Source organism: Melanerpes formicivorus, unplaced genomic scaffold (genome assembly GCF_026170545.1).
Source record: "Melanerpes formicivorus ecotype bairdi unplaced genomic scaffold, bMelFor1.0.p_v2 SCAF_3, whole genome shotgun sequence".
Lineage (NCBI taxonomy): Eukaryota > Metazoa > Chordata > Aves > Piciformes > Picidae > Melanerpes > Melanerpes formicivorus.
The window spans coordinates 14,189,409-14,205,780 of NW_027142355.1; the positions used below are offsets into that span (position 1 = coordinate 14,189,409).

Below are 16,372 nucleotides of genomic sequence, written 5' to 3' on the forward strand. Positions count from 1 at the left end.
TTAGCTTGATGGATTTTTAAAATTAATCCAGAAAATTTGATCTGAATCTTTTGGCTGATTTCCATGGGTATTTGGATCAGACCCTTAATGCGTGTCAGACGTGTAATTTGTGTCTTTATGTATTCCAACAGGGAATAACCAAATTACTGATTCAAGTTTTGAACTGATGACTAAAAGCTACCCGTACGTCAGGCACATTCATGTGGATGATTGCCAGAAGATCACAGACACTGGTCTGAAGATGCTTTCCCCATTGGAACATATTTTATACTGAACGTAGCAGACTGCATAAGGTACTGTATTAAACCCAGATTTCTGCAAAGCATTGCAGAGGAATATCAGTAAAGTTAATTGTGCTCATACTAAGTCTGTTAGTACATCTTTCAGTTTTAAAAATAAACTCTTAGAATGCTGGTACATGTATGTTAACATTAAAAAAAACCATTTCATACAAGTAGTTCTTTTGTTCCTGTTTCATGTTTTCAAAATCTAGTCATTATTGTCCCAGTTCAAGCAAAAATAATAGCTAATACTAGGATAGAAACACAACTTCCAAGAAAACATTGTAATTCCTGCTGCAGAGGAAGGGTATACGTGATGTGAAGGCTGTTCTCAGCTTCAGGTATGTCATGTATCAGTAGAAACAAAGACAAACAAAAGAACAGGGAAGGCAAAACCTCCAAACGTTTCTAAACAAACAGACCTATTAAATCATAAAAATGAGATAGAGCTGCTGTTTATCTTAAAATTTCTGATGTGAAGTTGTAGAGATTCTGCTTTAGTTTGTGACCAAAGTGGTTTTTTTTGCCTGTTAAGCTGTTTAAAGCTCTGATAACATTGCCTGTAGATGAGCTGAGAAGTGCTGGAGTAATATCATGACATCATGCTGATAGTTCAGCTGGACAGATGGAACAGCTGCTTGCATTTTCTGGTTTAATATTTAGAAGGCTGGATTTTCCAGGCTGTTAGCCAGATCTTGGTCCTAGAGTGTGTTTGCACATGTCTACGCTCTCTACTGTTAAAGCGTTGCTGAATTGCCTTAAAACATTTTAAGCAGTAGTATTGTAAAACTCTGTACTTGTGTTATTACTTTTGCAGACACCTGTAGAAGTTTCAGCATAACAAAGTTCTAGATTTTAACACATCTGAGCTTACTGAAGAGTTTATCAGAGGTGATATGAAAATACAAAAGGGAGATTGTTAGTATTTATGATTTTCTTATTTGGACAGTGTTGCCCTAAAAGTTCATATTGTGAGTCAGAAACAGGAATTTCTCTTAGAAATCAAGGGAAGCACCATGCTGGTGGCAGAATCTTAATAAGAACAGATTTTGCAATGCTTAGCCATCTTGGTGCTCTTAGTCAGTTCCCTTTTTTCACTGACATTTTATCTTAGCTTATGAGTCAAAGCCTTTCAAATGTAGTCATATGGAAAATATTGTGAGAAATGCAAGAGACAGAGCAAATCTAACAACTCAGAATTCTTGGGTTACAGGAAGTATTTGAAGCAGGTAGTTGGAGCTCTCCTCAGCCACTTGAATCTCCACAAGTCCATGGGACCAGATGGGATCCATCCTAGGGTGCTGAGAGAGCTGGTAGAGGAGCTGGCCAAGCCACTATCCATAATTTTTCAGCAGTCCTGGCTCACTGGAGAGGTCCCAGAGGACTGGAAGCTGGCCAGCGTTGTGCCCATCCACAAGAAGGGCCGGTTGGATGAGACAGGGAATTATAGGCCTGTTAGCCTGACCTCAGTGCCAGGCAAGATTATGGAACAGGTCATCTTGAGTGCATTAACACAGCACTTACAGGATGGCCAAGGGATCAGGCCCAGCCAGCATGGATTTAGGAAGGGCAGGTCCTGCCTGACCAACCTGATCTCCTTCTATGATCAGGTGACCCACCTGGTGGATGTGGGGAGGCCTGTTGATGTAGTCTACCTGGACCTCAGAAAGGCCTTTGACACCGTCCCCCATAGCAAACTCCTGGCCAAGCTGTCAGCCCATGGCTTGGACAGGAGCACACTGCGAGGGGTTAGGAACTGGCTGGATGGCCAAGCCCAGAGAGTGGTGGTGAATGGTGCCACATCCAGCTGGCGGCCAGTCAGTAGTGGTGTGCCCCAAGGATCAGTGCTGGGCCCTGTGCTCTTTAACATCTTTATTGATGATCTGGATGAGGGCATTGAGTCCATCATCAGTAAATTTGCTGACGACACCAAGCTGGGGGCAGGAGTTGATCTGCTGGAGGGTAGAGAGGCTCTGCAGAGGGACCTCGACAGGCTGGACAGATGGGCAGAATCCAACGGCATGAGATTTAACACATCCAAGTGCCAGGTTCTGCACATTGGCCACAACAACCCCATGCAGAGCTACAGGCTGGGGTCAGAGTGGCTGGAGAGCAGCCAGGCAGAGAGGGATCTGGGGGTGCTGGTTGATGGTAGGCTGAACATGAGCCTGCAGTGTGCCCAGGCAGCCAAGAGGGCCAATGGCATCCTGGCCTGCATCAAGAACAGTGTGGCCAGCAGGAGCAGGGAGGTCATTCTGCCCCTGTACACTGCACAGGTTAGGTCACACCTTGAGTACTGTGTCCAGTTCTGGGCCCCTCAGTTTAGGAAGGATGTTGACTTGCTGGAAAGAGTCCAGAGAAGGGCAACAAAGTTGGTGAGGGGTCTGGAACACAAGCCCTATGAGGAGAGGCTGAGGGAGCTGGGATTGCTTAGCCTGGAGAAGAGGAGACTCAGGGGTGACCTTATTGCTCTCTACAACTACCTGAAGGGAGGTTGTAGACAGGCAGAGGTTAGTCTCTTCTCCCAGACAACCAGTACCAGAACAAGAGGACACAGTCTCAAGCTGTGCCAGGGGAGGTTTAGGTTGGATGTTAGGAAGAAGTTCTATACAGAGAGAGTGATTGCCCATTGGAATGGGCTGCCTGGGGAGGTGGTGGAGCCACCATCATTGGAGGTGTTCCGGAGGAGACTTGATGGGGTGCTTGGTGCCATGGTTTAGTTGTTTTGGTGGGTTGGACGCAATGATCTTGAAGGTCTCTTCCAACCTGGTTTATTCTGTGTATATTCTGTGTATGTATATTCTATGTATATCCTAACTTGACTATGTGTGAAAACTGAAGACAGGAATTAACTGATCATAATGATTAGATTTAGAAATAATAGGTGTGTGAGTAAAAAGGCATCTATAACTGATCATAGTTATAAATGATCATATTTATTAGATTTAGAAATAATACATATGTGAGTGAAAAGGTGTCTATAAATGGACACAGGCTAGAGTGGTGGCTCATACCCTTGAGACATCTTTCCATTTGAAGAATGTTCATGTATGATAATGTCTGGTCTGTGGTCCTGTACAGTTAATCCCTGATTAGTGACTTTCAGCACCTCTGTTCACAGTAGAACTATTTCAAAAGTTACAAGGTGACCATTTCAGCCCCCAGGCCCAGTATGGTTACAGAAAATCTGCCTCCCTTTTTTTTTTAGCTTGGCTATGTTGCCAGGCTCTGCATTCCTTACAGATTTTATGCAAGGTGATTCTTCTGAGAGTATGTTTCTTAGATATATCTATCTGGAATGAAAAAGTGCTGCACTGTGAAATAACACCACAGGTGCCACAAATTGGAATTATTGCTGTGATTTACATCTGTAGTTCATGGTCTGACAATGAGGCTCTGTTCAGGTGGGTTGGATTGGTTGATGGGTTGGACACGATGATCTTAAAGGTCTCTTCCAACCTGGTTTGGTTTATTCTAATTAAAGGTTTATTCTAAATAAAGGTTATAGTTTTATTAATGTGTCTCTAGGACTTTGGAATTTGCAGTGATTATTTGTGCTCAACAAACTGTGCAAGCCAAAATATTATAATTTTCGAAAGAATTCTGCAGTTAATTTTGTTATACATTGGGGAACACAGAGTAAATACTGGGAATGCACTGGAATCTGAGCGCAGAAAGTAAAGCTAAATATGCCAGAGGTGTCGACTGTGTTGAAACAAATTTGGGTCAGTTCTCTAACCCATTCAACTTGGCTGAAAGATTTTCCATCTACTTAATTTTTATAACCTTTGTGTTTGCTGTGAGTTACCAATTTGTGTGTGAAGCATAGTTAAGTAAAATACTCCGAGGAAGAGCATAGGTTAATTCTTCACATGTGTGTACAGAACAGCTACACCATACATACACTACCCGTGACTTCTGCTTCTGTGCTGGAAAAGCATTTTTGCTTTGAATTATTTCAGTTCTTTAACAGAGATACTCAAACTAATATTACTCTGAAGTGTTTAAGCAGGTTCTGATACTTTCTACATACACTTTCTAAGCCCTCTTTTTGGAGTGCTATCATATCTGAGTGGTGGAACTAATGGAAATTCTCATCATCTCCAACAGACTCTTTCAGAAAGTTATTCTTTTCAGTGGTTCCAAAGAGCAGTGTTTTTCTAATCAAGCCATTAATTATTCTGAATACTTTTGGGTTATAAAAAGCTGTTTAAAATATACCATTATTAATTTCTGCTCATCTGACTGCTCATAAAACTGAGACACCTGGAGCTGTTTAGTCAGGAGAAGGCTGAGAGGGGACCTTATCAACATTTATAAATATCTGCAGGGTGGGTGTCAAGATGAAGGTGCCAGGCTCTTTTTGGTGGTGTCCAGTGATAGGACAAGGAAAAACAGGTACAAGCTAAAACACAGGAAGTTCCACCTCTTCTTGAAGAGACACTTCTTATGGTGAGGGTACTGGAGCAGGCTGCCCAGAGAAGTTGTGGAGTCTCCTTCTCTAGAAAGTTTGAAAACCCGCCTAGATGTGTTCCTGTGTGACCTGCCCTAGGTGATCTTGCTCTGGTGGGGGTTTGGACTCAATCTCTGGCAGTCCCTTCCAACCCCTAGCATTCTGTGATTCTGTGATCTACCATACAGGCTGCTGAATGCAAATTGTATGTTGACTTGTCTGGAGTAGAAAAATTCTGTATCATGACTTTTCCCTGCATTTCTCTTCTAGATTCAGCGACGGTGGTGTAAGGCCATTTGTACAAGGCTCTTCAGGAGCTAAGCTAAGAGAGCTGAATCTGGCAAATTGTATTCGTTTCACTGATGCTTCTGTCACAGAAATAGGACAAAGGTACTGTAGTGCAGTATATTCTTCATGTGTGGTTAGACTTTCAACATGCTTCTAATGTTAGTGCTCTGAATATGTTACCAAAGTGGGTAAAATTATGCAGGCAATCATAGACAGCAAATTGTTACTAGATAAACGAGTAGTCCCTGTGGGCATTGTGAGTCCCTTAAAAATGATCCATTATATATACAGATACCTGTGAAGTCCTGATTTTAGGGTGAAAAAAGTGCTTAGCTTAGGGTTTTAAGTGACCATATTGTATGAAAAGATCAATATTCATAAGTCACATTTTTGCAAACTTAAATCCTGATGTCTGTATGAACAAAAAGCACTCTACCTCTAAACTTCTTTAATTCCAGTTCCTCAGTTGTTGTGTTGGATAGCTGAGCATCCCTGACCACAGATGAATTGTCTGAACAGTCATGTTTCTCAGGTCTCATTTGGCTGTGGTGCATTACAGTGCTTAATTACACGGTAAAACTCAGTCATCCATATATGGTCAGTGAGTGCTGGTTTGCAGAACTTGGCAATGGCCTCATTGCTTCTACCATTACTTGTGTAGCTGTGGATGGGAGTCATGTGATACTGAATTCTGTCATTGCCATGATCTTTGAAGTTCTGGTGCAAGATGTGAGGGGTTTGGAGATGGGATCAAGTCAAGCATCATATAATGTAAAAACTATTTGTAATAGAGATCCTTGATTTCCATATTTTGATTCAATGTCATTGCTGTTGATGGTTTGAAATGCTTATGCATTATGAGTACAATCCATGGACATGAGCTAGGCAGCAAAAGTCTGCTACAATTCAGTGGGTCTAGAGTGTTTCTTTTCATGGTGCTCTAGGGTGATTTGATCTAAGGGAGACTTGGGGGTGGGGGCAGGGAAAAATATTTTGAAAAATTGTAAGTGTGTAAAAATTTGTGTTTTCCACAAACTAAATCCTGAATGCTGGCTCCAGCAGAGGTACTGCTCTACACTGTGGTCTAGGAAATTACTGTTAGTGAGAGAATTGCTAACAAGGTAACTTCAATTGTACTGAGTTGCTAAGAGTCTGGAAAGCATGACAGTGAGTGAGGGAGCCAGGTTAAACATCACAGGCCTCTGCATTAGATGTTCTTGGCAGATACTACCTTCTGCACAGGTTTCAGAGCCCATTCTGCAGTTCCTGGGAGAAACCTCATGAAGAAACTATTCACTCAGTCACTGGTCAAACAGAATTCTGAACAAAAACTTTATTATTTGGCTCTAGCACAGAGTTTGTCCAAAAATAGTTAAATTGTGGAAAAAAAGGCAATTAAAATGCCATATCTTTTATGGAACCATGAAAAGGATAAATAAAGAGGGTTGGGAAACCCAAGAAGGCTTCATTTAATGTGATCATTTTAAGTTTCATGTAATTATATCTGAATGAAATTTATGCTGCCTTGAATTGCAGTCTCATGATATTTCAGCATCAATATTTTCTTTCCCCTTTGCCTGCCACAGCTAGGCTTTTAAAAGGCTCTGTTGCTTCTTACTCCAGTTTTCACATAACACAGCCCATGACCTTGGCTGTAAGCCAACCTCTTTTACTTATGCTGCACTGCTAAGGCTTTCAGATTTCTCTCTGTCAGAAGACAGATAAATTAACCCAGAAACAGACTGTTTATCATTTCTGCAATTTCTGATTGCTAGTACTGGCTATTGTGTTCAAGTAATATAATATTCACACATGTATAATAAATATATTTTCTAGTCTTAAAACATCATATGATAAAAGGAAATAGAGCAGTCTGCTTTCTGACAAGCTACTATTTGTGTGCTCTGACTTTTTAGTATGCATTTTATTAGCATACAGATGAAGTTGTATTAAGGTCTCTTTCAATGTACACTTTGTTAGTGTTGCTTCATTAATGTAACAGGGAGCAGAATGCCTTACGCGCAGTAATCAGCTCTGTAATGCTCTGCTGGCAAAGAGAAGCCGTAAGACTCATTGCTTTCATGCAGTCCATGCAGTAGAACTCTGCTGGTTTTGCTATTTTGTGTCAAAATGAAGAATGTGCAACACAGACTTGCACTATGGAGAATTTTCCTTTCTGTGTTTTTGGTGTGTTGGTTTTTTTTAATGACAGTAGAAACATTCTGCCCACTGAAGGAAAACAGAATTTCCTGCAATAAGATGACATGCTTAAGAGAAGGAAAAATATGAGAGTCAGATTTTCTTAGAGATTTGTGTTCTGACTGACTGACTTTATCTTCATGCTGCTGATGCATATGGCCTGGACCACCCATCTTCTTGTGACATGAATTAAGTATAGAAGTGTCAGGACATTTGAGGAAAATGTCTTAAGTAAAGCAGGATTTAGACCGAGAAACCATAGCAAAGAATAGGTGACTCCTGAGTTATTTAGAGCATCTAGCAGCAAAACCAGGAGATGCCTTGGCACAGACACAGGGAAGATTAATATCAGTGGTGAACTATATGTAGTATAATAACTAGAGGGGAAAAAAAATAAGAGCCTGAAACACAAAAAATAGGTAAAATATTTTAAAATGGGAAGAATTTGGGCACCTTTCTGAAATAAAAGATAAAAAGGAAATATGAAGTATGCAAAGAAATATTCTTTGCTTCTGCATTTTCTTCTTCAGTGACTGTCAGGCATGAAATTCTCTCTCTTAATAATCCAAGCCCACATTCTCTCTTGTGGCTTAAATGCCTCCTCAGGAGGTATCTGTGGTATCAATTCGCTACAGTCACAGATCAGTCGCAGATTTTCTGACTATTTGCAGTCATTGGGAACTCTGTAGTGGTGGTTTTGTACATGTATAAACAGTGAGCTCAACTGTCTGTTCTTATGTGTTTGCACTGAATGATCTTTGGATCCTGGCTGGTCCTGCAATCTAAGCCATTCTATGATTCAATGATTCTAACATAAATATTTACTAATATTTTAATAAGAAGTTTCTTAATTGGGAGGGCTGGGGGGACAATGACAACCCAGCAGAAGAGTTTTGGCTTTCTACAGATATCTAGAGTAATTTCTTTACATTTTCAGTGGGATTCTGAATCTATGGTGATTTGAATCCGTAGCCCAGCTCCACATTTCAGTCCAACAGAACTGAGGAAGAGCCTTGTAAAAGTTGAGAAAAAAAAATATTATCAGTCCAATAGATCTAACCAGCAACAGTCTGAAAATTAATTAGTTGCATTTGATTTCCAAAGGGGAGGATGTAACAAATCACATGCATTCCCAGGCAGGGAAAAGAAAATGTTAAAATACATTAAAATGGGCTCCAAATTCAGATGTTAGCATTCCAGTTTTCTTGGGAGAAAAGAGAGAATTTGACCTGGATACTTAGCAACTTAATTCTGTGTGGAGAGAGGAAATACTAAGAGAGAGTCAACAGAATTGCTGTCAGATGTGCAGCACCTTGAGTGCCCGTGCAGATCAGTAGTCATTAGTGGTACTTAGCAATATTGACAATTGGGCTTGATATTTTTCCAGAACCTTCAGTTACACTGGGAGCCAGGTCATCTGGACTTAATATCAACAACACTGGCAACCTTATTTCACAAACTGGGATCTGTTCTAACCTTAAAGAGTGTCAGGCAGAGAAATTAAATTGTATGGCATGAGTTATACACAAAGTCAGACAGGGGCATCTCTGCACTGCAATAGAAAAAATGTCTCTACAGTTCCTGTAATATTAGGGCAGGAACTGGAAACACCACAGCTACATTTGCTTAAGAAATGAGCCATTTTCCAGAAGGGTTTTGCTGTCTGAAAATTATTTTTGTGCTGCCACATATGTGTTGTTATCAGCAAAATGATAATGAGTGATAGGAACGAAATCCTTCTCTTGCAGTAGCTGATCCATGAAGCTGAAGCCTGTCTGTGGCTAATCTATGCAGAAGTCTGAGCATTTCAGAGGATGAGTAATATGAAATGGCTCAGAAATGAAAGGTGGGAGGTCTTCCAATACTGGAGTCACTTTGAGGTCAATCTGTTTGGTTTGGGCTACAAACAGGAAGTGAGATATCTCTGGAACGTATAGATACATTACAGATGCTGACCTTTAAGGTTCTGAAGAGATATGTGAATAGAGATCTCAGAAGAAGTTGAAAACAGTGTAGCACATGGTTATTGTTAGAGTCTGCAGCTGAAAGGCAGAGAGACTTACAGCTTGTGAATATAGATAATAGAAAGTTCTTTGGCATGCTGTAGCCTCAATGGCTTTTGTCTCTGGCGAGTGAAGCTCCTCAATAGCTGGTGTAGTTGATACTCATTTTCTCATCTACAAAAACTATGGTGGGATAACAACTAATCATGTTCTGTAAATGTGTATAGGCCTCATAAAATAAAATAAAGGAAACAGTATAAAAATGCAAAATTAGATTGAAAACCCCAGCTGTTGGAGAGGAATAAGAAGTTTCTTTTGAAGTTGTTTACTAAATGGAAATGGTACTGTGCATGCTATACAAGAAACACAGGGCAAAGTCTTCCCTCTCTCTATGGCAAAAGGAGATTGACGTAAGATAAAGGGGGTGATTTCATTATGCTAAAGGGGAAGTATGTTTCTGGAGTCAAACAGAGTGGGGGATCCTAGCCTGTATGCTGCACAGTATTTGTTTTGATAGCATCGCCTTCCAGGAGTTCTAATGGTAATGTGACAGCTCTGATCGTATCTATAAAAAGTGGTGTGAGGCTTAGTATAGACAATAAAAGTCTCTAGAAATAGATCAGTATCCTGGATGGGGACCTCTGATGATATTTATCAGCAAATATTACTGAAAAAAATCAGGAAATCCAATGAAACCAGTGACAATTGGCTCCTTTGTATGTATGATAATTTCATATAGATTAGAGTGTGGAGGTCTTATCTGAAGAGGTTTATTTTCTGAAATGTGAAAGTTTCAAGTATCTACATAATAGACAGTTCCTAATGACACTGCTTGTCGTCCATGGCTTCATTCTTTCCCTTCTCAAATCTGGAATTATTAATGAAACACCTCAAAGGAGACCTTGATTTTCACTAAAAAAGAAAAGAAAAGAAAGAGAGAAAGAAAAGTGTCCTGTGATTCAGTGTCATTCTAATCCTAGAAAATGATGGCAAGTGAACTCAAGGCACAGCAGTGTTTGTGGTCCTGTAGCAAAAATATCTTGATAATATTCTTTAATATTTTGTTACCAAGTGCATTAAAGTGGCCACTTTTAAAACAGAGAAAAATGCAAGAAGAAATGATGTCTGTAAGACCACATCTCCACTATCAGTCTCTGGCATAAGAAAGGCAAGTTCTGATGCAAACCCATTTGGGATTTAAGTACATAATTGTTTTTCATCTGGAACAGGAGGGTTCTGCTCTGTACAAATGTGCAGCCTGTGGATTTCCATGAAACCATGAAAGTAATGGTCACCACCTGACTGTATCTGCTGAGAAAAATGCAAATGTCTTTGTTTGCATAAGCATCCAGGATTGGAGAGCTCTTCCACTGGGCCATTTTTTCATTTCGTTTAGCCCATGAGGTTTCAGGAATTTGCAAAATCTGAACTCCAGCCGCACTCTTGCAGCATTATCATGACAGTGTCCACATCTGCACTCCAGACACACTTTACATGTGCTTATTCTCTCAAGAGGACGTTTCCTCTCTGTGCAGTGCTGTTCACTGCCTAATTACAGATAACTTATTAACCATATGGAATAAAGTGATCACTTCAGTTTTCAGACAAGTTTACTTTGATGATATGAAGCATAGAAATATTGTGAGGATCAACATGCATTTTACAAAGTCAACATTTAATTGTTCCGATCAGTGAGTTTAGGATCAAAGCATGGTCCTGGTTCCGGATGCACAAGCAGTAAAAATCATAAAGCATCTTTGAATCTCTTTGCACTCCTAAAATAGGAATTTACCAAAGTTTTCACCTCCCTGTTGTCTTGAATATGGGGGTTGCTCATTCACCTATGAATGTGACTGTACCAGTTCAAATGTTTTCTTGTACCATAGCTGTAGCCATGAAACTCTTAAGAGTAAGCAAATCATAGACAGAAGTTTAAAGATATTATTTGATTGTAGCAAACAGCATTATGGTCTTCCAACAACAAAAAAAAAAAAATCCACACACACAAAACAAACAAAAAAAACAAACCCAAAACAAACCCCAAACTGTTAAAAGTTCCTTCAAAGCTAAATTTTGGAGATGTGTAAATGTATGTCATTTATGACAGTCTGGTCTGTGTCCTGTAAAAGTATTTCATACTACAGTACTTTTCTTTAGCTTCTTGCTGAACAAGTAGGAAAATCTACATTTTTTAACTAATTATTTTTATTTTGCTTTCTCAATTGAATTATTTCTGCAAAGAATTCTCTTCCTGTCTATGTACTGCAAGCAAAATTCAGAGGATAAACTGTATGCGGTTTGCTGAAGAGAATGTCTGAAAAGGTGCTGTAACTCTTGGGTAGAAGTTTTAATATACAAGCAGAAGAGATTATTGACTATCTTCACATGGTCCATCTACTGATTTTTAAGATTAATTCTTCTGGAATTTTTTAGGGCCTGAGAGCCCTTGGCTGCAATGGGAAAACAAAGGAACTTTCTATATCAGAGTGCAGAAACATCCCAGTGATACTGGGATTCAGGTAAGGCTTCACCTTTCTGCTTAGGGTTTCCTGGAAGCCTCTCTATTTCTTCATATCATCATCATCATCATCATCATTCATTTTCCATAGCACCATTTTGCATTCTCACTCTTACAAATGCTTCTCCCTTTTCGTTTCTCTCTAAGGGGATGATCAGAGCTGTGATACAATCTCCATAAAAGGAACAGATAAGTGAGCAAGGAACTTACAGTCTGTAAGGGGAATATGACTGAGATCTGTTCAATTGCAAGTGGCATGAACACTTGGATAGGTGTTGACTTTTTGCTATTTACTTCCAGGATAAATTCAGGATAAAGAAAAGGAGATTATTGTTTCCAAAATGTGTAATTCAGCTGTGGAATTCCCTATCCTTAACAGAGGTTGCTTGAAATGTACCTAAATCCTTTTTGAGATTTCACAAGTTCAGGATGATTGCATAGATTTGCTGCTTTGTGTTTGAGAACAATGAAAGAAATAATCTGGTTGGTAATTTACAGTAGAAAAAAGAATGCTTAGTCTTGTTAGGAAGGGTTGAGGACTTACAACCAAATGACAGCACTTCTCTCTGTAACTGAGAGTTTTTCCTAACATATGTAACAGAAACACCTAGGGTCATGGGTTTTAATTGTATCAATTACATGCCCAAAAACATTTGCAGATCACAAGACTGCAGGTACAGGCAATACCATCATACAATCCCAGCCTTCAGCTTCTACATTTTTTCCATTATAAAGCTCCAACAACCATCATTTTATAGCCATATATTGTAAGGATGAGTCAGGGATGCATCTGGATTGAATCTAGTTACCCAACACATTTAGCAGGCCATTAGGATTTGCTGCTTTAGGAGTAATTCTGACTCGCCTTTCATGAATTTCTATGTAAAGTTCTATGTTTGAACCCAAAACAACAATGAAGTGCACCTTCTGTACTTCATGGAACCTCATGTAGCACCAGTGCATTTGAAGGGGAATATTCACATCTGCTTGGTGCTATGATTATGGCTCAGAAGCTGTTTCAGTTGTCTCATGATTTCCTTGTCTGCTTATGAATTTGAACTTTTTGAGGAGAAAGAATAGAATAGAATAGAATAGAATAGAATAGAATAGAATAGAATAGAATAGAATAGAATAGAATAGAATAGAATAGAATAGAATACCTACAGGAGTTACAGAACCCATATTGGCATGGATCTAGGTAGGAGAAAAAAGAAGAGGTGTGAAATAACTCTAAGTGGCAAGAACTTTTTTGTAAGGTCAATCTAAACATGAGTTTATGGCTCTGGGCAAGCTGATCTAGTGGAGGATGTGCCTGCGTACTGCAGGGGGTTGGACTAGATGACCTTTGGAGGTCCCTTCCAACTCAAAAAATTCTCTGATTCTATGGAAAAAAGAGAGTAGCCCTGTTGTATGCTGCATGACTTGGTTACCCTTTGATTATATACACAATACTTAAAATATGTGAAAAGGTAAATTGCTAGAAAGTTATGGAATAACTGATTTGAAATAATAATTCTAAATAACTAATATAACCCAAATTAATATGAACAGAACTAACCTTGACTGTACAGTCTTAATTCTGTTACTTGTTCCCAGCCCTTGTGACAGTGTGAAAACATATATGTGATCACATCTTTTATGAGTAGGATCTTTGCTCATTCATAACTCAGATGATGCCCTCTTAATGAGTAGCAATTTAGTGTTCCATGTTTTGCATTTTCACTGATGCTCGTGTCCTCGGGCCTTACACAGAATTAAAACTCTGCAAAGCAGTTAGAAAGTTATCTCCTTTCTATGGTAATTGACTCTATGGAGTGTCTAAATGTTTTTCTAACATTATTTATTTTTCACAGCCTTTTCTGTGATTTTCTTTATAGGCACAGAATCAGGGATACAGAGATGGAGACAGCAAACAAAACTCCATTGCCTTTGATTGTGAATATAATTTTAGTGCTATCTGCAAAATAATGTAGAGTTAAAGTTAAGAGAAAATTCAGAACCTAACTTTGCAGGGTATTTTAAATTTGTGTGTAGACAAATGATGCCAGTAAAAACAAGATAAACCTATCTCACAGGCAGTAAGAGCCTGGTGTCAGCTTGTACTACATACCCCAGCTGAGAATGTAGTGATGAAGTCATCACAGCTGAGGCTGGATTCTGGAGGGAGTGTAGTTTCTCTTATACATTAATAAAACCCATCCAGTTTCTGGGTTTAGAGCATTTCAGGTGACAAGCAGCCTGTAGTGTAATGTTTCCTTTCTTCCAGTCACCAGGGACTTCACCTGACTGCCATGACTTTTCAAATATCATGGAGGGTGGCTTGGCAACTACATCAGCTAATTCCTTCAGGACTCTGGGATGTATTTCATCAGGTCCCATGGACTTCTATATCTTCAGGTTCCTCAGATGGTCACGCACCCTGACTTCACTTACAGTGGGAGTGACTTTATCTCCCTGGTCTCCAACTTGTGGGCCATCAACATGAGAGCCATGAAGAGAGGGGTTGCCAGTGAAGACTGAGGCAAAATAGTTGTTGAGAATCTCAGCCTCCTCCTTGTCCATTGATACAAGTTCCCCACTGTTGCTCACTGAGGGGGGGTTCACTTTCTTTAACCTTCCTTTTCTGGTTAACCTATTTGTTGAAGCCTTTCTTGTTTTTCTTTACATCCCTTGCCAAGTTCAATTCCAGCTGCACCATGGCCTTCCTGACCTTGTCCCTGCATGACTGGACAATGTCCCTATACTCTTCCCAGGATGCCTGTCCCTTCTTTCATTTCCTGTGTAGTCCCAACTTGCCCTTTAGTTTTACCAGGAGGTCATGGTTCAGCCATGGTGGCAGCCCTGAGATTCTTAACCATTCCTCTGCAAGAGATTTCACTTGAACTTGAGAAACTTTGACGGTGATGGAGCACTGGAACAGTCTGCCCAGATAAGTTGTGAAGTCTCCTCTGGAAACTTTCAGAGTTTGGATTCCTGTGCAACCTGACCTAGGCATACCTGTATTAGCAAGGGAGTTGGACTAACTGATCTCCAGAGGTCCCTTCCAACCACTACCATTCTGTGTTTCTGTGATTCTATGATCTGTGTCTTGTCACAACTGTACAACGTACTCAAGTAATTTAGAATTCATAGCTCAAGTTCAGCGGGCATTCCATGAGTTTTAAGACTTGGCTTCTGAGAGTGTTGTAGTTACAACAAACAACAAACAACAAACAAAGGTAAAGGTTTGTCTCTCCAGGGGTTGATGTCTAGTAAAGGGTGAAGAAAAAAGGGATTTTAGTGATGCTTCTTACAAATACTCTCTCAGCTTCTGGTAGTTTGGGTGCTTCCAAAGGGTGATGTGTTTGTTTTAATAACTCCTGGTATTTGCATGTTTTATTTTCTCCAGCACTCTTTCTGAACCCAGGTAAAGCAAAACCTGGGACATGAGGAATTTTACCTGTGGCTTTACATGGCAGGGCTCTGGCTTCTTTGAGAACAGCAGTAGTACCTAAGAAAGAGCTGATGCACTCAGGGATGTAAATCCATGCTTAATAATTTTGAGGATTCCGAGCACAGCAATCTAAGTCCTTTGGGGAATAAAACCCCAGGGGCTGCTTATGGCAGGCCGAGGTAGTTGCTCTGCTCTTTACAACAGCCTTTGGTTTGTATCTTACAGATACCTACTGTTCACCATTAGTTATTATATATATAGGTTTCAATTTCCTCTGTTCTTTGCTTTTAGACACATAGTAAGCTGTTTTTGCACAACAGGAATGGCACTAGAAGTTGTGCATAGAGGTCTGCCCAAAGGCATTGAAGTTAGGCAGTGTTGTTATCAGTCTTTTCTGTAATGTTTTCCCTGCACCTTGGATACTAATACAGGGAAACAAACCAAACCCCAATAAAATGGGGTGGATGGAAATTGGAAGCGTTTCTGATTTTCAGAACTTTTGGGACAGTATCCTGGGAAGGGAGATGGGGACAAAGCATTAACAAATGTTAGGATGGCTCCTGCTTAGGGAATGAACTGGTCCTATTTTGTAGTTCCTTCAAATGGGAACAAGAAATAGACTCAGTGACCCTACAATCTCCTTCCAATGCTTTGTTCCTAGATGGTATCTTTCCTTTAAATGGTTATGAAGCCAAGCTATTAACTGCTAATACCACACTATTTTCAGAAAAGAACATGAAGGCTCTTCCAAAGAAACCTACACATAAGTTTACAAGTCTTTGTTTAACTTGAATCCATAAAACTAGATGGGTACACCTGTGGATGTTAAAGCTAATGGCTCTTTCAAATCCTTTGGCAATCTCTAGTATAAATAGAGGGAATCCAGCTGCTAAGTAAGGAAATATTTTCCACTCAGAGACTGTTTAAGAATCATCAGGAGATTAAGGTAAGAATGAACCTGTTCTAAAGGATATATGTTAAGTCTGACAGTCATATCCTGCAACATCAGCTATATTCTATAAGAAAATAATTGAAAACAAAAAATCAGCAAGAGAACATGGGGAAAATCGATACAGAAATACATGTGCCTTAAGAGTGTTTTGGTATGTCTTCTGCAGATTACTCTAAAGTCGCTTTAGTCATATCTACTTGTGCAAACTAGCTGTCTTTGAACAAACTGCACTGGCTCTAGTGGAC

General features: G+C 39.8%; 1 protein-coding gene across 1 annotated transcript in view; it reads left to right on the forward strand.

The window, feature by feature from the left end:
• Positions 1–16,372, forward strand: part of FBXL13 (F-box and leucine rich repeat protein 13) — a 58,410-nt gene that overhangs the window by 31,747 nt on the left and 10,291 nt on the right. Inside the window, 6 exon segments of the mRNA XM_068170926.1 lie at positions 132–266; positions 269–293; positions 5,005–5,124; positions 10,454–10,508; positions 11,658–11,723; positions 11,726–11,743. Of these exon segments, the coding sequence (XP_068027027.1) occupies positions 132–266; positions 269–293; positions 5,005–5,124; positions 10,454–10,508; positions 11,658–11,723; positions 11,726–11,743 (419 nt within the window).